The sequence below is a fragment of the Hippopotamus amphibius genome, chromosome 10, assembly GCF_030028045.1.
Source record: "Hippopotamus amphibius kiboko isolate mHipAmp2 chromosome 10, mHipAmp2.hap2, whole genome shotgun sequence".
NCBI lineage: Eukaryota > Metazoa > Chordata > Mammalia > Artiodactyla > Hippopotamidae > Hippopotamus > Hippopotamus amphibius.
This window is the reverse complement of record NC_080195.1, coordinates 105,125,213-105,152,626: the sequence shown is the minus strand read 5'-3', so window position 1 is coordinate 105,152,626 and position 27,414 is coordinate 105,125,213. Positions and strand designations below refer to the sequence as shown.

Sequence of the window (27,414 nt, the reverse complement as noted above, 5' to 3'; positions counted from 1 at the left end):
GAACATTTACTTTGAGGACCAGCTGTCTCAGGAGTTTGGAGAGGACATATTCATGGGAAAAATTGATACTTCAGTTCCATGTCATTAATTATTATAAAGGTCCCCAGTTCCTGTCAGAAGTCACACTATGAGGGACCCATGCATTTTCACCATAGCCACATGGCTTGGGTGAACGGCCATGAGTTATTGGCATACACAGGTCCTGGGCCCTGTCCAGTGACAGCTGTGTCTAGGGGGTGGAGTTAGGAGTGTGTAGGTTTTTCTTTTCTTTTTTTATTTAAGCTCTTTATTGGAATATAATTGCTTTACACTCTTGTACCAGCTTTTGAGGTACACCAAAGTCAATCAGCTGTATTTATACATATATCCCCATATTCCCTCCCTCCTGCAACTCCCTCCCACTGTCCCTGTCCTGGCCCTCTAAGGCATCACCCATCATCGAATTGATCTCCCTTTGTTATACAGCAACTTCCCACTAGCTATCTGTTTTGCAGTTGGTAGTGTAAATATGTCTATGCTACTCTCTCAGAATGTGTTGGTTTTTTAGTGACGTTTTTCTTTTATTCTTTACAGTATTATCTGCAAAATTTTAATGGCGTACAGCTTAGATCAGAAAGAAAAGAGTGAGCTGGTTTTAGAAACAGGAAACAAGAAGGTATTTGGAGGCAAGGTCTCAGGCTGTTGGCTGAGCTTTGTGCTCCAAGCCAGCAGGTGCATGTGTGAATACTCATTCAGGTCCTGCCTTTGAAGTGATGACAGGGTGGGAGTGGTTATTGGTTTAGAACATTTCATGTAGCGCTTTTTTTAGCATACAACGTCCATGTAAAATGAGACTCCCAGCTAATTGGAGTGCTGGGGGCCTGGGGTGTTATTAAACTGAAGGTCCATTGGAAAACCCTCTTGTTTCTACCTGACTGTGAAGCTCAAGCATCCCAGCCGCTGCTCCCTGGACTTCTCTGTACTCGGGAGTCACCTGGGGCTGATGGAGGTGGGCTGGGCTGGGCCTGAGATGGAACGTGCCCGGGAGACATCCTCTCTGTTGTTGCTGGCCCAGGGACACACCGCCACCAGCCGGGGCCTAGCCTCTCCCCTTTGGTGGTAATAGCCCAGGTTATTAAATCTCTGCAGCAGAGGAGGATTTTGAAGGCCCTCCTGGCTGTCAAGTAGAGAATCTGGACGTGGGAGGCCTGGGGTGAGGGCTGCACGCTCTCCCAGCCTAGAGAAGGCTGGTCAGACTCAGGTGCCCAGTGCCTTTCCTGTCATCCCTCCACCTGACGATGAGTGCTTCTTAGGGGCTGGTTGGGTCCTGGTGGGATCTCTGCTGTTGATGGGGGTGATCCCTGTGAGCTGAGGGGTTGTCAGGGAAGACTTACCGAGAACAGACAGTGGAACAGCAATTGAGACTAATCACCAGATGCCTCCTTTCGTAACTGCCTTCCTGGCAACTGCTGAGGTCAGATCTGCAGGAGGTCAAGCAGACAGGGTCCCTGGGCCACCTCTGCACAGCGCAGAGGCCATCTGGCTCCTGGTAAGGGGCAGGGCCTGGGTGCTCTGTGACCACCAGTACATCCCGAAGACACCTGTGGATTTACCTCTTTTTTTCCCAGTTGGACAGCAAGTCAGTGAAACACACAGCTTTATCCCTTATTTCCGTCATTTTGAAGAGAGCCTTAAAGACCATTGACCACTGCCTGAATAAAGAGGCCTGGCAGGAGTCAGGCGTGTACACGGCTGCCATAATGGAGGACTTTGTGCAGCTCTTCAGAGAAGCCCTGAGCAAGGTAGGCCCCGGAGCCAGGCTTGGCCTTTCCTTACAGGCGTCACGGGTGAGCACACCAGAGGGAAAAGGCGACCTTGGGGCCCCAGAGGGTGGGTGCGAAGTTCAGGGAAGGGGTTGGGGTGCTCCTGGGACCTGAGGTCTCATCGGGGCTGGGGCTGGGGTTGTAGCGACAGGCGGCCTGCTCCCGGGGGCGTGGTCTGGTGAGCAGGGAGGCCAGGCGTCCGCAGGCTGGGTGGCTGCCCGGAAGAGCCAAGGGCTTGCTGGGCTGGGTCCCCCCAGCTGGTGGTAAGGACGAGTTTTCTTGATTCCCAGTGTCTGGCTCTGGTGAACAAGTCTTCAGGGGTTTGTTTTAATGATCAGTACTTGTGTTTTCAGCAGATCCTTACTGTGTTTGGTTTTGGGAATTATACCCCGAAACAGAGCTCCCAAAGGATGGGGCCGCTTTCTCTCTCTCTCTCTCTCTCTCTCTCTCTCTCTCTCTCTCTCTCTCACACACACACACACACACACACACACACACACACACACACACACACACACACACACACGCTGGGTTTTAACATGACTGATTTTTTGTTTCTTTGTTTTCCCTTTTAGATTTTACCAGACCTGAACGCCATCGTGTGGGTCTGGCAGTCACTTAGGAAGCAGGAGACAGAACAGGACAATGAGAAAGGAAAGAAAAAGGGCAACAGGACTCCTGCTGCCTGCGTGGCTCCCCAGAGCGGTGAGGGCGCTGCGAGACCTCTGCTGTTCGCAGATGCGGCTGGCACAGGCAGCCTGGGAGCCTCCTGTCCAGAGGGGCCAGTCTAGAGGAACTTGGGAAGGCCTCTCTGGCTCTGAATGAATCCTGTGTCCTTTTTTGCTCAGGGAGGAGAATGAGCATGGCCTCACACGTTGAGTTTTCACATCTGTTAGAAATGTGCCCAGGATTTATGCAAGCACTGTGTCTCTCTAAAAACTTGTGTGAGCCATGTGCTCTGGCCTTGCGATGAGAGAGGAGGCCTCTCTTTTGTTCTCTGGATAGAGGTGGGCTACACGGTCCCCCCCGGTGATAAGATGTGTTGACTCAGAACATGTCATGGGTGAGGCAGTGGGCTTTGTGTCTTATATTCCTGTCCTGTTTAATCCTTACGTGGCCTTGTGCGAGTAGGCACTGCTGTGTGTCCCCATTTTTCAGATACTAAAGGCACAGAGAGACAGAGTAGCTTTACCCTGTCCAAGGTCACAGCTGTGAAATGGGGATTTAGACCCAGCCTATTTGAATAGTCTTGACTTTTTTACCACGTTGACTCCTTAAATCTCGTTCCGTGGGGATCTGTCTGCAGCCTCAGTGTTCCACACGCAGTTGACTGTGATGGATCATGGGTGGCTCAGTTGCTTACTGATTGAGGATGGAGAACAAGTGTGTTTCCTGATTCAAGCTGTTTAATTCTGGTTCAGATGATGCAGAAACGATTCTTCTGAAAGCCGTTCTGCTCCAGGTCATCTGCCTCTACCAGAAGGTGGTCCCGCACGTGGTCATGCAGTACAACTTTGACTTCAGCAAGCTCCTGAAAGGTGCATCTTGAGGGATGGTGGGCTCCCCTCCACTGGTCCTGCCAGTGGGGGTGAAGGAAGTGCGGGAAAACCAGAGCAGTCCCCGGAGCCGAGGACTGGGGAGGCTGCTGGGCGTGGGGCTGGCGTGTATGATCCACTGGCCTGGCCGTTTTCATCTGGACTAATGTCAGGTGAACACTTAGCAGCATCAAGAGAGAAGGGAGAACCCAGCCAGGCAGAGCTGCCTGCCATGGGTGATCGACAGATGAGATGATGTGATATTATTTCTAAAGCCTCTTTTCAGGGGAAGAGCGGTGCAGAGGGGTGCAGAAATGAGAGCTCCTTAGAAGGAAGTCCTGTTCACGCACAGGCACTCCTGATATAGTTACTCATATTTTACTCAGTGAAGTTCAGACCACATCTTGTAAAAGTAACATGCTTGTCTGGCCACGTTTCCCTGATGGAAAAGTTTGTCTAATAAAATTGACTTCATAATTGGGTCTACGGAGGCAGACTTGCAGAAATATCATTCTTGGAATTTGTATAAGCTATTGAAACCATCCCATTCAGAAAGCTGTGATTAACTTTTTGATTGTTTGAAGGGAAAAAGTTCTCTTGTTGTGAGAATATGAGATTTACTAGAACATGGACATTTAACATTTAGGACCGTGTCCTTCCCAAGTAAAGGATTAACCCGGAAATCAGGCCAGAGGCTGAGGACCCTGTCTTGGTCTCGGGTGGCCACGGGCTGTGCACAAGATGCTTGCCATTTGGGGAGCAAGGCTCGTGCCCCCCGCCAGGGGTCACACTAACGAGAGACTGTACCCAGTGGGCAGTGTGCAGTGGGGGCTTTGGGCTGTAGGAGGTGGTCAGTGTGGGCCGAGGGCAGGGAAGGGCTTCCAGGGGCAGGCGGCATCCCATCTCTTCAGTGAAGGATTTGGATAGACCTCAGGAGCGGGGGATATGTCAGATGAGGTGTGTGGGCAGGAGAGAAGGCACAGCCTGTATGAGGGTGACCGCAGGACAGTGGCGGGCAGAACCCCACGTCCTTCCTGGCTGGTTCCTTGTCCCATCCTTTTGGCTGGGGCAGCAGTGGCCAGGCCCCCATCTCCTCCTGACTTCCTCTCTCCGCCCGCAGGCGTCATCTCAGAGGAGGGCGTGCAGGAGGAGGTGCCTCCCATCCTGCAGCACCACATTCTCCAGGTGGCCCTGGAGCTGCCCGCCAGCAAGTTTCTGTGGTTAAAGGCCCAGGTAGGAGGCCGAGCTCCCGCGTCCATCATTAGCTCACCTGTAGGCGTGTCGGCTTTTTGGCCTGGGAATTTCTGGCTAGATCAGAACCCTGACAGTCGGTTACGAAGGAAGATGTTCATGGTTCTCCTTTTAGAAGCCTCTAGAGCAGAGGCCAGGTCCTGATTTGTGAACCAGGAATCTCTTTGCTTTTGCAAACTAAGGTGCTTAGCTATCCTTCCTGAAAATATATTATTGCTGGATATTGGGAGTTTTTGTATTTTTTATCTTGACGCTTACATATTTCTTGTCTTTTAAAAACCTTTTTGGAAGTAAACAAAATACATCCCTTCTCCTTTGTCCTCATCCTGTAAGAATTTAAGACAGGGATGGGAATAGACACCAAGCCAGGAGAGATTCAGGCTAGTGGAAAAATCAGTTAATGTTGCTGGCGTTGTTTTCTGTGTCCTTGGTAATGTCTTCTAGGACTTTCTGGAGAACATAATGTTGAATCATAAAGGGAAGTCACGATGCAACAGATATTTACCTGTGTATTTAAGCACAGGATGCCACGTCACTTCTATCCAAAGAGGGGAAATGATGGCCAAATTAAGCCTTGTCTGTTTCTCAGTAGCTCAGATGACTTATTTTAATGACTTACACCTTCTAAAAGATCTGGTATGGAACCAGTAGTGTGGAAGTGTACATTAGCACTTTTAGAGGTGATATTTCCAGAAAGGGATAAGAGTGCCATGGCACTGGGATCTCTGTCTTCCCCTAAGTCCTTTCTCTACGGTTCACCTGCCTCGTAGTTGAGGATGATCCTCACCGAGAACTCACTGAACGCCAGGCTTGGCATGAGTGATCCATGTGCCTCTCATTTACCACCACTTACAGACGAGACAGCTGGAGCGCAGAGTGCTTAGGAGATTTCTGCGGGGTCCCAGCCATAGGTGGGGGAGCCAGGATTGGGCCCAGGCAGTGTTGTCCAGACCCTGCTCTCAACTTTACACCCCTGTGAGATTGCTGCCAGGACCCCAGCGAGATGACAGATGAGTCTGGGGTGTTTAGTTTTTTACCCCAGCTGAACTGGGCCTTTGGGATCTTGATGATTTAGTTGGAAAGTGAACAGAGGCCTCTTACCTTGAAAGAACTGGTATTAACATATTAGTTTACATCCCGTGCTTCATTTTTTGCTTATAAGATGGATCTGCTGGGCTTTGTGAACAACAGCCCTTCACATGCTTAGATCAGGGCTGCAGGGACACTCCGGGGAGACACAGATGAACCGGAGTCTGGAGGTCCATGTGTTCAAAGCCCAGAAGCCTTTGTTAGGAGGCTTGCTTGTGTGTAAGGAACCGATTATATCAGCACTGGCATCTTGCTGAAATGTAGCGAGTGTGGCATTTGATGGAGTCAGGCAGCCCCGGGTTGTGTGTTTCCTCACCAGCCACCAGCCAGTGCCGCATCTGCGCCAGGGCTCTTGGGCTTGAGTCTCACCTCAGTCATTAAACAGCCATTACCTCCTTGTGCCTCAGTCTCCACACACGTGAAATGGGGGTGACGGTCGTCCCCACCTCAGGCTTGTTGGGAGGATAAAGTGAGTCAGTGTAAGCAAAGCCCCTGAAGGGCCCCCTGCTTCCTGCTGTTACTCTGATGTTACTGCAGCTGCTGTCGGGGATGTGGGGTGAGCCTCCTAATTCCTGGGGTTCCTCACGTATAACATCCCAGCAGGCTTGCCAAGTGGTGGTTAAAATGAGATGAGATGAGAGGCCGGGAAGAATAGTGGACGTGCAGTACCTATTCACTCAGCAAACAGTGGTCTCTGTTACATTTATAATATTCTTTTGTTCAAACTTCAGGAAGGCCCAGATGCAGAAATTATTGGAGGAAAGCGATCCGTGTTTTACTTACTGATGAAAATGTTTGTGACTAGTAGCTATTCGCAACTCAAGTTGTCAACCAAACTTCTGATTGTGAAGGTGAGCCTTTTCTACAAGTTCCTAATTCTGGAAGCATTTTGCAGTCTTCCTTATAGCAGATGCTTAGTCAACACTTGTTGAGTTAAGGATGTATTGGGACTATTATAATTTAAAAATAGAAGGTTTTATCACAGTTTTAATTCTGTCTTAACCTGGCTGTGTTCCCAAGAGGTGGCCTGGTGAAATGGCACTTTGAAGTCCTGTTCCAAGATTTGAGTCCTAGTTCTGCCACTTCCTGGGTGGCATTGGACACATTGCTTAACCTCTCTGAACTTAGCTTTCTCATGGTGAATGGGAATAGCAAAACCGTTATTGCAGAGGAGGTTACATGTGATCAAGTAGTAGGCCATGCCTGACGCATTCTAGGCCCAATAAGCATTAGATTGCTGGCCCTCCGGGGAACAATTTAATAGGCGATGCCTCTTCCCGCAGCTCCGGACTCAGCCTTCTCCAGGGCTTCAGCCTTCTGACTTCGGCAGTCACCCACAGCACAGGTGTCGCCAAAGCCAGCAGAATGGAATGAGGAGTTTGTTGGCATCTCTTCTTTCTTACACTTGAACTCGTTTTCCAGGGCTCCATCAGGTCTTGCTGCAGCACTAGGAAATCCAGTTCCTGGGTTCAGCTGTGCAGCAGGCACCTTGGTCTGGGGTTTGGGGGGGGTGGGGCAGGGTTGCAGATTGCTACAAAAATCACATTTATTGTATTTAGGGAACAGTGATATTACCTTTCTTTGAAGTACCAATAATCTTGCTGCCCTTTAACCTCACCAAAGCTGCTTAGAGGACGTGAATGCCTAGGTCTTGACCTCTACAAGGCTGTGCAGGTGTGACTTCATGGTCACTTCCTGTGTGTGGGTGGAATGGCTTGTCAGGCTCTTCCTCGGGGCACTCTGTGCAGGGCTCGTGCCGAGGGGTTGCCGAGACCCCGAGTCCTGTCCCCGGGCCATTTGGGGATGTCATTCACCAAGTCCTGCCTCGGAACAAGCTCTGCTCCCTTAGAAGTGGTGGTGCTTCCGGCCCAGGCCCGGGACTTGAGACGCCGCATGGAGATGATGCGGCCTGGCCGGTTCATTGTCTTGGAGAACTTCACGCAGGCTGAGGGTTGTGGCTGCGAGGAGTCGAGTCCCAGGTTGAAAATCAGACTTTCAAGTAGCGCTGAATCTTTCCCCTTTTTATTATTTAGGAGTTGAAGGACAGAAGTAAAGCAGCAGCAAGACGAGGGACTGTGTTCTACTTGATCGAGCCCAGAGTGGCCTCTTTTCCTTGTTTCCCTGAACAACGAGAGGGTTGTTCTGAAGCGTAGCTATTAGAGTAAAACTGGATGGAACTTTGACCCCCTCTGTGCTCCTTGGGTCTCAGAGGACCCACAGACAGCGGTTTCTTCCCTGACTTTTCAGATCCTGCGGGACACAGGGGTGTTTGAGCACACCTGGCAGGAGCTGGAGCTGTGGCTGGAACACGTGGATGACACCATGGAGAACAAGGAGGCCGTGATTCAGTTTCTGGAACGTGTGAGCATGTATTTCCCGTGTAAAGCAGCACATTCAGGATGATGTACTAAGTGATTCCTAGTATAATTAAGGCATTTCTGATGCACCAGAGCCCATCGGCCTCTCCTCCTGGCTTCATTTCCTAATTCTTGCTGAGACGTCAGAAACGACTAAGTTTTAGAATCTGTAAAATGAGAATATGTTACTGTGTGCTGTTTAACTTCCTTTTGGGCATTTGGTTTTGCAGGAGGGATTAGTGGTATACGAGGAGCAGTATTAAAAGCAATAGTCTAATACGAAAAGGAGATATTTCTAAAAATTCTACAATGAAAAGTTAAAAAACTTTTCAGGAAGAGTATTTTTCTTTGAAGTCCAGTTAAGATTTTTGCTCTTCCCTTTATTTTACCCGTGACATTTGGGGGCATTTTTCATTTCACACGTAACTATCTAAATACTTCCCACTTGACTCTTTAACGCTCAGGTTCTCCTGACATTGGTGGCGAATCCCTATTCGTACACGGACAAAGCGTCTGACTTTGTACAGGAAGCCAGTGCCCTGCAGGCCTCCGGGACGCAGCAGGACGCCGATGATGTCAGCATACCCATCTCCCACATCGATGGTGGGTGCCGCCCCCACGCTCCTTGGGCTTCTGAAGAGCCAGCCTCGGTGGCGTGTTAGAAACAAAAAACAGAATTGCACTGAAGCCTCATGCAGAGGGCGGATGTCCCATTTCTTTGCATCAGAGATCAGCTGCCTCTAGAATTGGAAATCCCCTATTTGTTTATGTAACAGGAAATATGCACAGGGCTTATTCACTGCGTTGTTTTTACTTGTGCAGTATTTACTTTGTGCCAGGTGCTGCTCTCAGCTCTTTACGAATTCTAACTCATATAACCTCATGAAGAACCCCAGGTAGGGGGGATTATCCTCATTTTATGTATTGACCAAGCAGCTGAGGCACAGAGAGGTTAAGCAGTCTGCTCAGCCTCACACAGCGAGGACGTAGCAGAGTCAGGATTTGACTCCAGACCCACTGGCCCCAGTCTGTGTGTTAAACCTTATGTTCTGTTGCTTCTCGGATTTTGGCTTGTTTCCAGGACTATCCAGGTTAAAGCTTCTGGGCTTCTCAGTGTCACTGAGGAAGCTTCACCCTGTTACCACCTGAGCTGGATAGTTCCGCGTTTTGTCTGGCAGAGATCTTAAGATTTTATAGGCAATGCCCTTATCTGTTTAGAATCAAACGTCACACTAAGCATTTTCCCCCAAGAGAAGCTTAGCTTTTATTTTTTTGTTCTTTTTGCAAATGTTCCCTCCCTTGCCCTCCCTGGGGGGTCCTCGCAGTAGACCCCACAGGCACCTCCTGCCTGGGCTGATTCCCCGCTTTCTGCCTCAGATGTTCTCGACATGGTGGATGTGCTGGTGGAGGGCAGCGAGGGCTTGGATGAGGAGGTTGGATTCTCATTGAATGAAGACATGGTCCTGCTTACGTTCCCGTTCAGTGCTGTGGTCCCTGCCGCCCTGGAAGCCAGGAATAAGCTGCTTCTTGGAACAGGAAATGAAGCAGGTACCCATGTAGTGAGGATGTTCTCAGTGCACTGGGCCAGCTGGGTCTCTGTGGGTAGGAGGTGGGGTTCCGGGGGCTCTGGGAATAACTGCTGAAAGCCCAGGGCAGCAGGGGTTCAGACCCACCAAAGTGATAGCTGCACAGCTGGTAGAACTAAGTGCGCAGGAATAGGAATCTAGAGGCTGGCTAGGCTGATGGGAGATGGGTCATTTGACGGATGAGTCTGAAGTAGTGTATTTGCTTGGCTGCACAGACACCTGCTGTAACACCGATGTTTTCTTTTCAGTATTTATTCTTTTTTTTTTTTTTTGAAACACTTTTTAATGTATTATTTCTGAGTCTTTGGCAATTAGTACAAATTTCTGACTTGTTAGTGTCATGATAGTACTAAGTTTTTGAGTACTTTCAGAAGCTGATTTTGTATTTACTTCAATTTTGTTTCACACAGCTGTTTTGAACCACTGCACTTAACCTAATTACGTTTTCACCTCCATTCTATCTTCCAGAATATTTGTCTTTGAAAATTCTTCTGTGTTATGCACACATACATGTTCACAGATTTTTAATTCAAATGTTTGATAAGAAACCTTTGCATATCATAAGTGCTCTATTTTTTAGCACAATCTTCCTTTTTAACTTTTCCTCCCCATTTCCTTTTACTCAATACTACCTTATAGACATCCTTCTAAACAACTAGTATGATGATTAGTTATTTCAGTGCTTGCATAATATTTCATGCTTTGGCTGTTCCATTTACAGTTTCTGATGGTCTTTCATATTCTTTCTCATTAAATTATGAATACATCATTGCTACAAAATATTTTCAGCATAGTTAAGTTAAAACTGTGTCTCAACCAAAGGCAATTTTATCCTGCGGGACAATGTGCCATGTGTGGAGATATTTTTAGCTCTCACATTGCAGAGTAGTGGGTGGAGGCAGGGACGCTGCTGAACATCCTGCAGAGCGCAGGACAGCCTCCACCAGAGAAGGAGCTGGTCCAGAGTGGTGATAGAGCCAAGACTGAGAAACACTGAGTTAAAGAATATCTGTATCGTCCAGCTGATTCACTTTGCTGCACAGCAGAAACTGGCACAAACGGTATTTATTCTCTATACCTTGGTGCTAAGGTACAAGTCCTTCATCCTTACTGGGTATCCAGGCAACATAGACCCAGGAAAGCACTCACAGATCACAGTGGTGTAATTAGTCAGGATTGCTCAGGCTTTGCTGCAGTAACAGATGTGCCCTAACACATCAGTGGTTTAATGAGTTAACACCATACACAGGTCAGGTGCTCTCCTGGGTGGCTGTCGTCCAGGAGGTAGCTCAGGAACCTGGGCTGCTCCCATCCTGTAGCTGTGCCATCTCAACATATGGCTTCCAAGGTCACTGTGGAAGAGGAAGAGAGAGTGGACAGATGGGTGTTCTGGCCAGGCTGGAGGTGGCTAAGCAGTCGTGTGGTCCCAGCCTAACTGCGGGGGAGGCTTGTGTGCCAAGAAAGAGGAACTAGGTTGGCTTGCACCAAGCAAGTCCCGGTCCTGGGTGGCCTTGGCCTCACCTCTCTCACCTCTTCTGTGCCTGGGTCTCCACTTCTGGGCCTCAGCACCTGAAGTCTGACTGTGTGCTGTATGTTTAATAAGTCTGGTGCAATCTGCAGTGATAGCATCTGCCTTCCAGTGTGGTTGTGTGATCCCTCGCAAAGCTGTTATAAATCTTCCTGGGTCTTGAATATGTGTGGGAGTGGGTGTCATTGATGGGTTACGGAAGGGCGGGTCAGCAAGCCTCTCCCTCCTCTGCAGGAGAAAGCATTGTGGCCTACCTGACAGGGGTGCTGACAGACCTCCTCCACTCCCAGAGAGACCCGCTGGCTCTGTGTCTTCTGCTTCAGTCTTATGACAAGTTGGAGCCTCCGATCCCACCTTTCTGCCATCAGCTGTCCTGGTTCAACAGATACTACAGCCTCTGGATCCCAGAGCCAGCCCGGGAGGCCTTGGTGAGCTGCGATGACCACCACTCCTGGGGAAACCAGGCCTTTCTTTCCCTAGAAAACCCTGGCGGTTCCTCCTTGTGGGCCGCAGGAGGCTGTACCCCAGCTGTGTAGCTTTTCACGGCCTATAGGGTGAACGTTCTTCACCTTCTCGTTTCCCCTGTGTGGGAGAGGAAGCCGAGTCACGTCACCGCTGCTCAGCTGATGTGACGAGACTCAAAGGGGCCCAGGGATGCAGCAGAATTGAATTGCCCATGGGCTGCATGATTGGCTCATCACGTTTGGGCTTGCGGGGGGTGGGTGCGGAGGCAGTGGGGTTGCCTTGTTTCCCCTTCCCGAGTGGTCTGTGCATGCTTGCCTCGCGCCCTCCTCTGTACACCCTAGCAGCCCCTAGACTTGGTGTGCTCAGCAGTCAGACCTGGCCCCTAAAGGCCGCCAGCAAGCTATATTCTGCTAAAACTGGGAAAATGAAAAAAGGAAGAAATGATTTTCTCTTGGTGGGGACTGCATTCTTATAAGGGGTGCTGCAGGTCTGGCTCTAATGCAAAGTACTTAGGATTGCTGGGCGGGGCAAGAAATTCCCTTTGAGTGTGCATTTTTGTGTATTCATTCAGTTGTGGCTGCCCTTGAAAAAGGCAGCTCAGGACCTCTTCCTCTGATGAACTTGGTAGCTGTAGCCTGTGTTGATTGCGTGGTCACTGTTTGTCAGGGCCTCATCCTAAGAGCACTGCGTGTATTTTACGCCATTTAATCCTCACAACTCAGAGAAGGGTCAAGACTTACTATCCTCGTACACATGGGGAAACTGAGGTTCAGAGCGATTCCACCACCAGTCAGTGGTGGACTCAGGATGCAGGCAGGCATGTGGACTCCAGAGCCCAGGCCCATCTCAGCTGTCACCCGCCTTCCCCGCCTCACAGGCTGTGGTCAGGAGTGGTCAGAGCCATACAGCAGCTTCCGTGGGTGCCAGCAGTCCATGCTGTGCCGCGCGGTGCTCCACGTGTAGGCGTCCACGCTGGAGCTGGGCACACGGCGGTTCTCACCCGCAAGTGCACGTCAGGATCTCCCAGATGCTTGTTCAGACGTGGTCCTTGGGCGTGTGATTCAGCAGTACTGGGGTGGGCCCGGGAATTTGCATTTCTAGTGAGTTCCGGGGTGATGCTACTGCTAGTTCAGGGTTGAGACCCGCTGAGTTTCAGGGCACATACAGCCTAGTTTTATTGGCCTTAGGAAACAGTCTGGAGTTATAACAATAAAAGCCACGTGGGGTGAATAAAGAAGGCAGTTTGGGAATTAAGTTAGAAGAAATAAACCACTTTGAGACTCAATGACTTCAGGAATTTGTCTTCCGTTCGGCCACTATCCTCTCATCCTTCCGTCCTCCCCGGGGAGGCCTTTGGAAGGCGTGCAGCTCACTGAGCCGGCCCTTTCCTAGGCTGGCATTTTCCAGTTTCTGGGGATTAATCACAAGTGACTCCTGAGAGTAAAATCCTGTCTCTGTGCCCCGTGGCTCCTGTTCTCCAGGAAGTGTAAATACCTCCCCAGCTCAGTGCCCTCATGTGGACACACGCTGGGAAAATCCGTGTGACTGAGCGTGTTGGGACTTGACTTGAATAAAATAGGAGGCCGCATAGTGTTTCGTATCAGTAGGTGATTTTTGTGAGACATCCCTCTGTGTGCGTGTCGCCCTGTCCCTGTTTTAGCGCCCGGTGCCCTTTGCCCCCAGTGCTGACCTGCCTTTCCTCTTCTCCCCTCTGCTGTCTCCCAGCCGCTGCAGACGTTGAGCAGCGCTGCCGCACTGGGCCCTCTGGACCCCTCCTTCTCTGCCCTGCTGCAGACGGCCTACACTGGCCAGGGCCAGGGCCGGGGCTCGCTCCCTCTCCTGGATGAGGGGGTTCAGGAGCAGCTACGGGCCGCCCTCCTGCACCTCCCGATGCACCAGGCCCTGCGCTCGGCCAAACACCTGCTGCTGTACATCAGGAGCGCCGTGGAGAACTTCGGCCAGGTCAGTGCTGCCCCCGCTCCCCTGCCTTTCCGCCTGCAGAGAGTGTGGCGTTCTGGTCGGGTCCATACTGAGTGGTGGTGGGGACGGAGTCCCGGGGCCCCGTTGTCTCCCCGTTTGCTCTGCACATGGGGTGGGTGGTGGCCACTGAGTAGGGCCCTGGGCAGGCCTGCAGCGGGAGCCAAGTGCAGCTGAGTCAGGACGGCCTCCCACAGCTGGCTGGGTTGGCAGTGTGGCCAGGCCTCCCCTCTTACGTCGTAGCTTTTAATTGGCTGGCTCCTTGTTGAGCCTTCTCCTCCCAGATTTACAGATTTTTAACTTAGGTTTTGAGGTGGGCTTTTACCCTTTCTCTTGGTCAAAATAAACCTGTATATTTCAGCAAGATTTAGGAGGGCATGTCTTATTAAGAAATGACTTTGAGTACCATGCCTAAGATAAATGAAAACATATGTCCACATACAAACTTGTACATGGCTAGCCATAGCAAAGTTAATTATAATAGCCCACAGGTGCCAACAACCCAAATATCCCATTAATTGCTGAATGGATAAATAAATGTGGTATATTCACCAATGGAATATTACTTGGCAATAAAATGGAATGAAATATTAAAGCATGCTAAATAAAATGTCAGTTACAAAAGAAAAAAAAAAAAAAAGAAATGACTTTGAGGCTGTTGGCAGCTTACGGGGAGTTGCCATTTCGGCCTGCCTCCCTCCTTAACTCTTGTTTCTGGCAACATCAACCCTTCTGCCGCCGGCGGGACCCGGCAGTCAGTGTTCTGGCGACTGTCAGCCCTTCCTGGGCCTGAGGGTCCTGTGTCTCTCGTCCTCACAGCTGGGCAGGAGCACGGGACCTCCTCTGCTGCAGCTCCTCCTGGACCTCCTCAGGCGCCTGGTTGTGCACTGTCAGCAGCTGGACGCCCAGAACCAGCAGAAGTGCCAGGCCGCCCAGGCCGAGTCCGACCTCTTTTTGGACATGGAGTCCATGGCCTCGCTGGAGTTGGCCAATGACAAGGTACCACCACCCTTCTGCCCAGGGTCCCCTTCCCGTTAGCCTTTCCCTGTGAGGTCACAGACACTGGCTTTCCCTCTTTTCTGGTTAAAAACAAGTACGTGTTCATTGCAGGGCAGTAGGGAGATGCAGAGAATGCTAGAGGAGACACTAAACACCACCCTCACCCCGAGAGAATGACGGTTTACTTTGGGTGTTCGTCTTCCCAGTCACTTCTCTGCTGACACTCACCTTTCTGTGAGCACTTTCCCTCCCACTGTGCCGTGAGCATCCTGAGAACTCAGCCTGTGTATTTTCTTCTTAAAGAGCTGCAGCCTGTGTTGAGTAAAGGCAGGGCCGTGGGTGGGCCCTTCATCGTAAATACACACAGAGACCACACTGCCCAGGGAAGAGTGAGCCTTCCTCTCCTGCCGGTAGTCTTGTGAATCAGCTGTTTAACCAGGCCAGGCCGAAACGTTCTCACCATTTGCCATTTGACCTGTTGTACTGGGTTCGCAGGCAGGCGTGTCCTCAGTTCACCAGCAAATGCACGGCTCCCTTCCTTTGATCTCCAAGGGGGCTTTCTTGGGGGGTGTTCATTGGTTCAGGACCACCTGTTGGCCATTCAGCAGGCAAAGCACTTCTGATATGTGCTTTTCTGTTTTTATTTGGGAAAGCTCAGTTGAAAAGTGTGATAGGCTCCTCTTTCCTTCCTGAAGAGTAAATAAGGAAAAAAATTTATTTCTGTCCCCGGGGACTGGGTGACTTCGTTGTCTGGGAATCGTGTGCAGCAGGGCTGCATGGAATCATCCTTGAACCCAGCAAAGTGCGCTTGGCTGCTCTCTGCTCAGTGGTTTAAACTAGTCTCAGGGTCAGAGCTAGTTCCTCAGGGGGTCACTCAAGGCCCAGTCTCCCTCCGAAAGTGGGCGCAGGCTCACCTTCAGTTCTAGATCGGTTAACCCCTAGCCACCTTCCCCAGCCACAGAGTCTCTTCGTGAGCCGAGGTTGCCCCTTGCTGGTTGCCAGGTGGTACCCACTTCCCTCATCCAGATTTACGTAGGAGGACAGGGCTGCTAGGGAGAAACCAGGAGACAACTGATCGTAATCCCACTTGGGCATTTCTGCGTGGCCGCGGCCCTGCCTGAGTGAGAGCAGTTTTACTGCACAGTAAGTTCATTCAGGCTGCATTCATCAGGTTCCCGGGAGGGGGTGGGCACTGACCGAGTCACATTCCAGCCCCATGTTTGTATAGGGGAGGAGGTGCGTGACGGTGCAGCTGCTGGCAGGGCCCTGGGTGAGGTCTGCGCCCTGTCACTGTGTTTCAGACGCTGGAGGAGGTGCTCGTGGCCATCCTTAGGCATCCCACGCTGGAGGGCTGGTACCTGGCCCTGGAGCGGCAGGCCCTCCCCCCACACACCCTTAGCCCCATCCTCGTGAAGCTCCTGGCGGCCCACCTCAGCACGGGGGTCCTTCCGCTGCTGGCGGCGAGTGCCCCGATCCTGCAGAGCATCGGGCAGCTGGGCCTTCTGGCCAGGTACTCGGAGGCCATCACCCAGAGCGTCCTGAAAGAGCTGCAGAGCCGGAGGGCTGGCTCAGCCACACCGACGTCAAAGACCCTTCCTCAGCTCGAAGCCCTGCAGGGGCTGCATCTGTACCTGGAGGGCGCCCAGCTCCGGGAGGTCACCCTGGCGCTGCTGAGCCTGCCTGAGGCCCACCTGGTGGCCCAGCGACCCACTAAGTCCCCCAAGAAGGAGAGACACCTGAACGCTTTCGGGAAGACCCTGGTCCAGCTGCTAACCAGCCGCCCCCAAGATCAGCTGCAGAGTGGCGAGCTCCTCTGGGCCTCCGAGTACGTGAGAGGCCTGGGGGCTTTGCTGCCCACACTGGCCATGGATGAGCTGGACGCTGTGCTCCTCCAGGCTCTGCAGAGAGAGCCAGCTCTGGCCCCCGCGGTCGGGGTCACCTTGCTTGACTACTGCCTGGCCCGGCGGACACCAGCGGCGCTGGACACAGCGGCCCTGCTCCTGCAGCACAGCTGTCCCCACCTGCTGCGGTTTGAGCAGTGGTGCAGGCAGCCCGGCTCAGGGCTCTGCCTGCAGGAGGCCCTAGACAGCTTCCTTCCTCTCGTCCACGTGTACCTCCAGTGCAGGACTCGGGGATACTTCACGCGCCCCGCAGGAGGTACGGAAAGGGGCGGCTTTGGGCAGCTGAGAGGACGGAGCAGGTGGAACTGTGTCTATCCTTAAGCCCCAGGACTTCATGTTCTGGAGTATCATTTAGTTCTGTTTTTCCTCCGGTGTCTGCCCAGCTCTGAAGATGACGCTCCCATCGGCTCCGAGTTACCCACGGGACGCTGCGGCCAGGGGTGGGCAGTAGCTGCGGCCACTAGGGGCCAAGGAAGGAGTGGCCCCGGCTGGGTCTTGTGAGGTTGAGGGAGGGCCTCGGGTGCTGGTCCTCTGCCCTCCCCCTCGCCCCACTGTGGGGAGCTTTGGTGAGTCGCCGCTGAGCTGAAGCGCTCAGCTGGGCCCAGCTCTCCTCTCTCTCCACCCCCTTGGGTTTCAGATCCGAGGCACTTTCTGATCACCTCCAACTTAATTTAATTCCCCTTCATCGTACGTATGAGTGATTTTTCGCTCCCTGCTTTGCCTCTGTGTCGCATAGTTTCATATCATCGATAACAAATGTTTTTAAAAAGTAAGAGCCCCCACAGCAGGGAGCCTTCCGGCCAGGGGTTCTCAAGGCCCCTCTGCTGTTCCCGAGTGAGTTCAGGACTTAGGTGGTCACCATCTCGTCATGACTTTCGAGCTGGGGCTCCACCTGGGGCCCGTGGGGTTGAACGATCCCTGTCAGGGTTGAGTGATGAGAGCTGACCAGTGGCGTGCTGTTAAGTGCTTAATAGCCAGCTCTTGGGGGAGACTGGTTTGTAGCATTTGCTGATTTCCATGGCATCAAAACTCCCACCATGGTCAACCTGGAGCTACCAGTGTGACATCACCCAGGTTACAAGTTTCGTGAATTAGAGCCTTGTGAGCTGGTTCTAGCGCTCCGCGGTGTTCGACTCCCTCTCCTACTTGTCTCTGCCCCAGTGTCCTCTGCTGTCGTTCCCGTCTTGAGGAAGGCCCTGTGGAGGCCGCTGCAGACCAGGCTCCTCGGTGCTGATGGGCCCCCAGAATCGGGGCTGCATCAGGAGATCCTGGCCCAGCTGGTCCCGTTTGCAAGAGCCAAGGACCTCCGTGTCCTCAGGGACCGTTTGCCCAGCTTGCTTCAGACTCCAGGCAGTCACAAGAGGTACGAAGGCTCGGGTTGTTTGATGGCAGTTCCCGCCTCTGCTTTACTTTCCCTGTAGTGGTTATAAAGCAGTGAAAATCGCCGCGTTGCTGTTGTGTCAGCTGGTGAGAAGGCAGCTCCTACAGGAACTCTTCTTCCAGCATCCTGTCTGGAGCGAGTTCATCTCCACAAGTGGTCGGTTCTGATTCCCTTAGAACCATGGTTCTCAACCAGGGGTGATTTTGCCTGCACCAGGGGACAATTGGCGATGTTTGATAGTTTTTATTGTCACGATATGGGTGGGGCGGGGTGTTGCTGCTGGCTTCTGGAGGGTAGAGGCCAGGGGTGGTGCTAAATACCCTGTGATGCATGGGACAGCCCCTCCCCCCAAAGAGAGAATTATCTAGCCCAAAATGTCGGTGGTGCTGAGGCTGAGATAGCCTGATTCAGATGAAGTCTGGACAGTACATCCGTTTTCTGGTGTGCTAATAGTGTTTCCCCTAGTCGTAAAAATCCTGGTGCATCTTTGACGTTTGGGTAAGGGGCAGGGGGAGCCTGTGATTTCTGTGCTTGGGTGGTTAGTGTAGGGACCAGGATACGGGGCATCTGTCTTATATGGCCTGTTGTGATATTGGATTACACTTAAAACCAGAGGGATTTGGGCCGTACCTCTAACTCTGTGACTTTTGTCTTCTGCTGCAGTTGGGTCGTGGCTGACTCTGTCTCAGCGGTCCTGGAAGGGTCGGCAGAAGAGCTGAGTGCCTGGAAAAAGACGCTGCTGGAGGCCTGTGTACAGTGGCTGATTGCATCCTTCAGTGGCGGCCCACAAGATGATGCTACCCAGGGCCACGAGGAGCAGATGCTGCTGCGATTAAATGAACTGTTGGTAGGTGTCTCTTATAGAGACCCTAGTTGGATTTTTAAGGGAAAGAATGAGATAGACAAACTCCGGTTTACAGATGCATTCACGTCAGGTGGTGTGAATTCAGCCTGGGAGGGCATGAGAGGGGCCATCTCAGAGGGCAGGTGCAGGGCAAGCTCTGAAATGAGGAGCCATCTTTTATCAGGAATGGATGCAGGAATTTGTCAAAGTGCTTCTTTAGTTGCACATACTGAGATGGTTATATGGTTTTGTTTTTTTGTTTAGACTGTTAATACTGTAAGGTGAATTATATTAATTGCTTGTTGAACGTTAAACCACCCTTGCATTCTTAGGTTAAAGCTACTTAGTTGTGATATATTATCATTTTTATAGAGTGTTGGATTGGTTTGCTGATGCTATATTAATAATTCTTATATCTGTGTGCATGAGGGTAATAGCTTATAGTTTTCTTGTAGTGTCCTTGTCTGGCTTTAGGATCAAGTATCACTGGCCTCAGAATGAGTTAGGAAGAGTTTCACTGGGTACGGAATTCTAGGTTAATGGCTTTTATTTTCTTTAAGCATTTTAAAGATGTTGTTTTACTATCTTCTGGTGTGCATTGTTTCTGATAAGAAATCTCTCATTCCTATCTGTGCTTCTCTGTACATGATGGCTTTTTTTCTCCAGCTGCTTTGAGGATTTTTTTTTCTTTACATGACGTAAACAATTTGAATACGATATGCCTTAGTGTCGTTTCTTCAGGTTTTCTGTGCTTTGGGTTCAGTGAGCTTCCTGACTCTGTGAGTTTAGAGTTTTCATAAAATTTGGAAATGTTTAGCTGTTTTTGGCCCTTATTCCTTTTTATTTTTAATGTTTTATCTTTGCACAGAAATTATTAGCATCCCTGAAGGCTAGCATATGAGTTTTTTCTCAATGCACAGTGTAAAATTATGTTAAAAGTCATAGAGTCTGTGACTTGTATGTAAATGCTGAACCTAAGACTTAAAAAGGAATCCTCAGGAAAAGAACCCCAGGTGGAAGATCATAAGTGTGTGATAAGTACATTCAGAGGTTGTGGATCAAGCTGCAATGCCTGCCGAGTTGTGTTAAGAGACTTTATCACCTGTATTTCAGACGTAATGTGTTGTGCTACAGGATTGTGAATTTAAGGCGTGTAGGAACCCAGCATGGCAGAGCTGGTGGGGTGGGGGGGGAGGAGCATTCCTGAGACCTAAGAGAGCCAAGCTGTGGAGGCGGGGGTGCTGGGCTGTGCTGTCACAGGGATTTGTGTCCTTGGGGTAGGCCTCCCTCCTTAGCCAATTTGCTGTTTTCTCTCTCTCTCGCTCGCTTTTTTTTTTTTTAAACAATTTTTTTAGAGCAGTTTTAGGTTCACAGCAAAGCTGAGTGGAAAGTTCAGGGTTCCCACATGCCCCTGTCCCCAGGCATGCGTAGCCACCCCATGGTCAATGTCCCCAGCAGCCCTTTTCTTCTGATTGAGGTGTGGTTTTCATCTTGCGGAATATTAAGTCTTAAGTGTGCAGTTTAGTGATGAGAAATACATGTACCCCTCTGCCCAGACTCCTAGCCAAGATTTTCGTCATTCTAGAAAGCTCTCTTGTGCTTTCTCCCAGTCCGTCCCCTTCCTGCCAGAGCAGCTACTCTTCCACTGTGACATAATACACCATGTTTGGAGATTTCCTCCACGTCAGGAACTGTGAACCTACATGGACCATGTTAGGGTGCAGTGGTCTTGCCCTGGGTAGATGTTCTCTCATGTGTTGAAACAGTCACATGTGGCTGTACCCCATGTATGTTGCAAATCAGTCAGTGCTGTTCAAACTGGTGGCAAAGAGGAAGGTTACAGGGCTATTTGGGAATTTCCTTTCGGTCATTTGGTGATCATAGGTACGCTAATAAAATGACAGACCCACTAGTGGAAATAACAAAACTATTTAAAAAATCAAAGTGAGAAACAGCTGCATGCTTTTGTGAATTGCTTAGATAACTATATTCCATATTTTCTGAAGGGCTGTAACTTTAATTCTGTGTCCTTTATTTTAAATTAATTCAGATATTCCACATATATTTCTTATTTTATTTCTAGAATTCAGTTAATGAAGTTGATCCTGGTGACTGGCAGAAATTTGTGAAGACGGGACTCAAGTAAGTCGAATTTATTTTCTTGGTGCAGTTCAGTAAGGTGGCAAGTGTCTTTGCTGGTGCAGGGCCAGTTGTGTTATTAGCATAAAGGATGCGGTGGAACAGATGCTGCCCCTGTTTTGGGCAGGCAAGCGAGACAGTAGTGTTGGGGTGGGGTATGATTTGCCCATTGATATGTGTGTGCTTCTAACAGTGATGAGAGAAGCAGCCTTTAAAAAATGAAATATATTTTAAAAACCAGAAATGTGCAGAGAACAATACAGCAGCACCCAGAGTTAATAAATGCTGACGGTTTTCTCTATTTGTCCTAATTGGTTCTATTCCCTGCCTTGCCCAAAAGGGTCACTCTTCTGAGGTTGAGCTCTGTCATGGCCCTGTGTGTTTTCACACTTTGGTTGCATGTTAATATGTCTCTAAACAATAAATAACAACGTTTAGTGTGTTTGACATTGGATACGGATGTATCACTTTATTGTCCCTTTTTTGCACTCTGACGTTTTTGAGTTACCTGTGTTGATACGTGGAGATCCAAGTCATCCCTTTTCACTGTGGTGGGGCATTCTGTCTGAGGACTATAGCCCAGTAGTTCACTCAGCCAGTCCCCTACTCCTTCCTGTCCCTACAGGGAATGTCACAAGTCTCTTAGGACCAGATTTTCTCAGGGAGGGACACTCACTGGCTCTTACTGTAGATGCAACTTCACTTTTACTGGATTTTTCGGTTTGCTCTCCAAGGTTTTCAAGCTAACGTAACAGTGTGGAAGTTCATTTTGTCCTCACGTCCTCACTAGCAGTTGATGTGGTCACATTCTTTCTGGCAATCAGATAGTTGTAAAACGGTGTTTCTTTGCACCTGTAATCTTCATTTCCCTGATTATCTATCAATTTGAAACAGAGAAGAATACTCAAGAAGGAGAAACAAGTGAAAGTGGGTCCGAGGTTACTGGCACCTGAGGATTACTTTTGTGACATAAGGACACTTCTTTGAATCTTTGGTTACTTCGTGTTTCTGGAATGCTCACTGTGTGCTTGGTGATTCTTAACAGTATTCACATAGGACTAAGAACTTTTTGCCTAGAGCTTGATGCTTTCATTTCTTTAGTGAGCCCTGAAGGGGTTTAAGATGTGGCTTCTGAACCGTTAGGGGGCGTTTTGAGTAGCTGAGAGGGAGGAAGAAGGGAGACTGACCTGCTGGGTGGGCTGGGTGTCATGTCTATTCAGGCTGCCTCCTGACATCTCAGGTAAGCGGGAAGTTCGTTCGGTGTTCGCGCTGCTGCCAGGAAGGGAGATACTCTGCGTCCCGCGCTTGCTTTCAGAAGCGCTCCCTGCGACGTGCAGGCAGCTAAACCTGTGGTGCCGCAGGTGTGCTGCAGCGGTAGTGGGCTGATGGGTGTGGCATGTTGGAAGTTTTCCTTAATAAAATGCCGAGAAAAAAGGTTCTCTATTGTTTGTGAAGCTATTTCCCCCTGTGGTTCTTGCCTCCTAGGTGTCGGTATCAGGACCCTGCCTTTTTAAAGGCCCTCGGTGCCGCCATGCAGCTCCTGTATCTCCCGGAAAGCTCCGCACACACGCAGCTCACCCAGCTCCCGGTGGTCCACGCGATGCTCACCCAGCACTCCCTGTTCCTGCCTACTCTGCTGATGGCTGGGGAGGAGGAGGCCCCAGCCAGTCCCGTGAGAGGTGACTCCTCACCGCGCCTCCCACTTCAGACACGGGTTTTATTTCCTGATTTCATGTGTTCTCAAAGCTGAGGAAGCATTACCGAAATATCCCAATATTTCATTTCTGTCAAATCCAAGCTCAAGAAATATTTCCTGTGACTTAGGGTCACACAGCAAATGCAGACCTGTCTTCAGAGCCTGTTCTTGCTCACGGAAGCCAGGTTTGAGGTCTTCTGCCGTATTGCGGGCGAGTGTTGAAACCTGGGAGTTACAGGAAGTTGTAGGAAGAGTGGGTCTGACCTGGGAGAAATGGTTTAGTTGCATGACATGTGTTAATGGCATGATTGAAACTTTTATCAACGGCAATGGGTTCGAAGGTCCCTGTTGATAGGTCCCTGCTAGGGGCTTGTACAGCACAGGCTCCTTCCCTAGTCAGTTCAGTGAGGGTTTACTTTAGCGGGGCGGAGGCTGTGGGAGATGGCAGAGGTCTGAAGGGTCCTGCCCTCCACACCCTGAAGCCACGCCCTGTTTAGAGACAAAATTGGTGTCCCCAAACTGTTGGAAATCACTGCAGAGCTGGTCGGTTATAAACTGCTGAACCGGAGAGAACCATTACCCAAGTTCCTTGTATGGGCAGTAGGAAAAGTAGAAAGGCTCCCTCCTTTCAGGCAGGAGTAGAAATATTAGCGCCTTCGGTAACATAATCATGGAGAAAAATGCATAGGTTTTAAAATCTTTCTTGCCCTAAAGTTTGTAAGGGGGCTGAGGAGAGGCTAATGGCAGCCTCGTCAAAGATGTGTTTATTTTAAAAAAGGAAAAAGTAAGGAAGGGACCAGGTGCTGTCCTAAGACCAGTGTTGTCCAGAGAAGGACATTGCAAGCATTTGTGTTCCCTGAAATGCTTCCTCCTCTACTTTATTCTACACGTGCACATCCCCCTGCACTCCTGGGCCGCTCAGTGCTGTTTTCTTCCAGAAGCGCTGGTGGACCTGATGTCGGTGGTGGTGAGGCTGTGCCCCTCTGTCTGCGAGAGCAGCCACTTCGCGGTGCTCCTCGGGGCCTATGGTGCCTCGCTCAGCGTCCTGGGTGAGGGTGCGGGGACCGGGTGATGTGTCCCGGGAGGGCGCGGGGACTGAGTGGTGAGACCCAGGAGGGTGTGAGGACCGGGCAGTGTGATCAGAGAGTATATGAGGATGGGGGCGGGGGTCCCCAGGAAGCTTTCTAAACTGACCCTCAACTGACTCTAGACCAGAAGATGTTACTGCTCCTGCGGGCGTATGAACAGAACAAGCACAGCCTCATCGACTTCAGGTGAGTGCTGGGTGGGCCTGGAGGTGTGAACGGCAGACCTTGAAGGCTCCGCACTGTGAAGTCTACACCTGGGCTGGTCTCTCGGGGGAAGGTGGGCTGGGCGGGCCCCTCGGCTCGCGCACCAGCGCCCGTGTCGGCCGCTCTGACCTCTCACTGTGAGGTTGGACCCCCATGGCCGGGCCTGTGTCTGCTGGGCCGCCTCACTGGTTGACGGCGTGTGTCTGTCACAGACCTGCCCGCAGACTCCCTCCCGACTCAGGGGCCCTTTAGTTGATGTTTCTGAGACCCTTTCTCTTCGTGCCTTCCTTGAGGTGGGAGTGACTTAGGTGGGGATTTGGGGAAAGAGTGAGGCGTGCTGGCTGGATGTTAATTCTACTCTCTTCCTCATGTGTGTGCGCGCGTGTGCGTGTGTGCACAGCGTCTGTCCCTGGATTTTGTCTCTTTCCTGTCTGTTTGTCTGTGTGTCTGTCTGTCTGTGTGTCTGTCTGTCTCCTGGGTTCCCAGGCGCTGCTTGCTCCTTGGCCAGCACAGCGTTGGGCCCTGAGGAGCTGGGCTGACGCCTCTCCCTGTGGGCCCTGTCCCAGCTCTGCAGGGGCCGGGGTTGAGCTACTCACAGACAGCATCTGAGATTCTCTTTGCTGCCCTGGTTTCTTTTCTCCTTAATTTGGGACCAGCACCCCAGCGTCTGCCCAGTACATAAGAAGAGCTTTGTGTGCTGAGACAGGAAGTAAGCTTACTGGGCCAAGAAAAATAGTTCAGAAGAACTCTGCAGGGAAGGGAAAAACTTATTTCCCTTGTAGAATACTTTTTTTAAAAGAGATTAAAGATGTATTAGCTTAGAAGCCACCCTCCCCCCCACCCCCAAAAAAGTAAAAACAATAAAGAAAACCATTTTCTGCCTCTTAAGAGATCAGCTCATGAATAAATATTCTCTCCCTTCCCCTCATGGCCTCACCCTCTCGCTGCCTTGGAGTTGGTACTGCATCAGTTGTATTCTTTCTGGAATAAGCAGTCCCTGTGTACGTGAGGGAGAGGAGAGAAGATAGAAGCAGTTTCCCTCACGGTGAAGAGCGAGCCATCCTACCCACCCCCTTGGCATCAGAACTCCCTCTCGGGTTAATGGAAGGGTCCCTCGAGCACAGACAGGTTCTGTCGGGCTCAGCTCCCAGGAGAAGAGGGGGTGGGGAGAGGACGTGGGGCTCATGGCGCCCCCTCCTGTTCAGGAACAGACTCAGAATAGTTGACGCAGACACACTGTGAGATGCCTGAGCCGGGGGCATTGCAGGGGACATGGGATGCTCAGTGGACGGTCTCATGCTCTGAGCGGTGCAGTTACACCGGCTGCCTGCCTGTTGGAAGCAGAGGCCACCAGGGAACCCTCCTAAAGAAGGTTCTTCACTTTCTAAGTTGAATGACTGCTGTTGACTGCCATGAAAATGAGTCTGTTTAGAAGAATCCCGTTTAGAAGTATGTAATTCTATAGATGCTCGCTGAGCACCTGCTGTTTGTAAGGCACCATGCCTGGCACCGTCGGGAATACCGAGAGGAGTGAGACACAGTCTTACTGTCTGTTAAGGGGACCAGACTGTCCTAAATGTAACTTTAAATTGGCCTCTGATTCACACACATGCTGTAGCCCATCTGTTCCGGGGCACACGGGAGCACGCTCTCCCCTGGGGCGTCAGGGGATGCCTCAAGGCAGGGTTGGCATGGGAAGCACAAGGAGAGATTTCACTGAGGTGAGGTTGGCAGAGGAACCTGGGGGCACTGGGTGGAGGGAGCGGCGTCTTGACAGCTGGGAGGTGGGGAAGTCACGATGTTTCCGGAAATGATGAGTAGGTCAGCTTGTCCGAACCATGGGGTAGGGAAAAGGTGATGCGAAGGCCAGGCAGGTTAGTTGGGAAGAAATTTAAGTACCAGACTGAAGTATTTCCATCTCCACCTGGGGGGCAGCAAAGAGCTGATAGACATTTGAGGGCAGAGTAGCAGCTCTCCCCAGAGCTGGGCTTTCCAGGAGCATCCTTCAATGGTGGGGAGGTGGTGGGGGGAGCAGGGAGAAGGGTGGGGAGGAGGAGAGAGGCCTGTGTCATTTTCCAGGGTGAAGGTGAAGTGGCCTCTCACTGGTGGCATGAAAGGTAGAGGTGGAAGTGGGAACGGCTCAAAGGCTGTGTGGGCGGACCTGGTCTGCTCACGGCCCCATGGGAATGGGGAAAGGTTTCTATCAGTAGAGCATCGTTGAGTTGCCAGGGTTCTGCCGCTGTGTCTAGCACAGACTCTGGAGCCAGGCTCCCCAAGTTTGAGTTCCTGCCCTGCCACATACCAGCTTCGTTAGGGGGCCAGCTGCTCAACTTTCCAAATCCTCCCTATGCCTCTTTTCCCCCATTTGCAAAATAGGGATGATAATGGTACCTACCTATGGGATTGCTGTGCAGATTAAGTGAATTAATACACCTAAAAGGATTTGAATAGTGCCTGGCACAGCATAAACTCTCCATAAGTGTTGGCCTCTTCATCCCTGACACAGTCACGCCCCCCTCATCATTGTCAGCCTCTCTGTCACCCCCACCTTCCCCCTAAGCTGTGATGGGGATTAAATGTCAGAACACTTGATGTGTACTCAGTGCCTGGCGTGCTAGCTGCTCGACAAAGCTACCTACAGTGGTCGACGTCATCATCACCATCATCACCTCTGTTCCCGGCGGGGCCCTGTGACCAGTCTGCTCCCCTCCGGCTCTAGGTTGCTGCTGTGGGGCCCAGCGGCTGTGGAGCATCAGAAGACGTGCCGGAGCCTGGGCAAGTCACTGTGGCAGCAGCCGAGCGTCGGGGACATCCTCCGCCTGCTGGATCGGGATCGCATGATGAAGACCATCCTCCACTTCCCCCAGAACCGGAGGCTGCTGCCCCCTGAGGTGCGGGAGGCCCAGGGCGAAGCCATCAGGCTTCAGTGCTGTAAAATACAAGCGCTGTTTTTCTTGTGATATATTAACTTCTTATAAGCAAAATTCCAACCATATGCAAATGTACAGACACAGGACCCATATACCCATCACCCAGCTTCAGCAGTTGTTAGCACTGGCCACGTGTGTTTCTTTTATAACTTCTTTCCACAAAAGCAAATATCAAAGGTATCGTTTCATATGCACAAGCACTATTTTTTTTAATAGAACCATTTTTTTAATGTTCTTGAATATTCAAAATAATTTGAACTCTAGGTAATAGTGGGTAAACATTTGCATGGTGTTACACTTGTGAGGTTGAACCACACATTTGTTTGTCTCTGGCTATCTCAGGATGCGCAGGAACCGATATTTAAAGACAGGAGCACGGTGGATCTCAGTGACCTTTATGACCCCTGTTTCCTCCTTCATCTCTTCAGTGAATTGACCAGGCCAGGTAATTGCAGCCTTCTGGGGTGAGTTGAGGGGTATTACCATAATTTTTACCAGATTAGAACCCTAATCTTGAAAATAATTCTTGAAGGATTATCAACTGCCTTCTCCCCTTTTCATTCCAGTGATTTTCAACAAAGTAACAGTTAATGTTTTGAATACACAGTGTTTTTTTAAAAAATACGTATGTATATAATTTTA

The 27,414-nt window shown here is 50.7% G+C and overlaps 1 protein-coding gene across 2 annotated transcripts in view; it reads left to right on the top strand.

Annotated features, from left to right (window-relative positions):
- The window catches only part of URB1 (URB1 ribosome biogenesis homolog), a 66,338-nt gene that overhangs the window by 21,564 nt on the left and 17,360 nt on the right, over positions 1-27,414 (top strand). For both annotated transcript variants that reach the window (XM_057697199.1, XM_057697198.1), the window contains 20 exons: positions 1,608-1,781; positions 2,378-2,507; positions 3,224-3,340; positions 4,458-4,570; positions 6,409-6,528; positions 7,925-8,038; positions 8,499-8,637; positions 9,412-9,582; positions 11,383-11,576; positions 13,339-13,575; positions 14,410-14,589; positions 15,891-16,746; positions 17,652-17,853; positions 18,535-18,718; positions 20,799-20,857; positions 22,340-22,533; positions 23,489-23,599; positions 23,761-23,824; positions 26,562-26,733; positions 27,115-27,217. In XM_057697199.1, the coding sequence (XP_057553182.1) occupies positions 1,608-1,781; positions 2,378-2,507; positions 3,224-3,340; positions 4,458-4,570; positions 6,409-6,528; positions 7,925-8,038; positions 8,499-8,637; positions 9,412-9,582; positions 11,383-11,576; positions 13,339-13,575; positions 14,410-14,589; positions 15,891-16,746; positions 17,652-17,853; positions 18,535-18,718; positions 20,799-20,857; positions 22,340-22,533; positions 23,489-23,599; positions 23,761-23,824; positions 26,562-26,733; positions 27,115-27,217 (3,634 nt within the window). The remainder of the gene's footprint in view (positions 1-1,607; positions 1,782-2,377; positions 2,508-3,223; positions 3,341-4,457; positions 4,571-6,408; positions 6,529-7,924; positions 8,039-8,498; positions 8,638-9,411; positions 9,583-11,382; positions 11,577-13,338; positions 13,576-14,409; positions 14,590-15,890; positions 16,747-17,651; positions 17,854-18,534; positions 18,719-20,798; positions 20,858-22,339; positions 22,534-23,488; positions 23,600-23,760; positions 23,825-26,561; positions 26,734-27,114; positions 27,218-27,414) is intronic.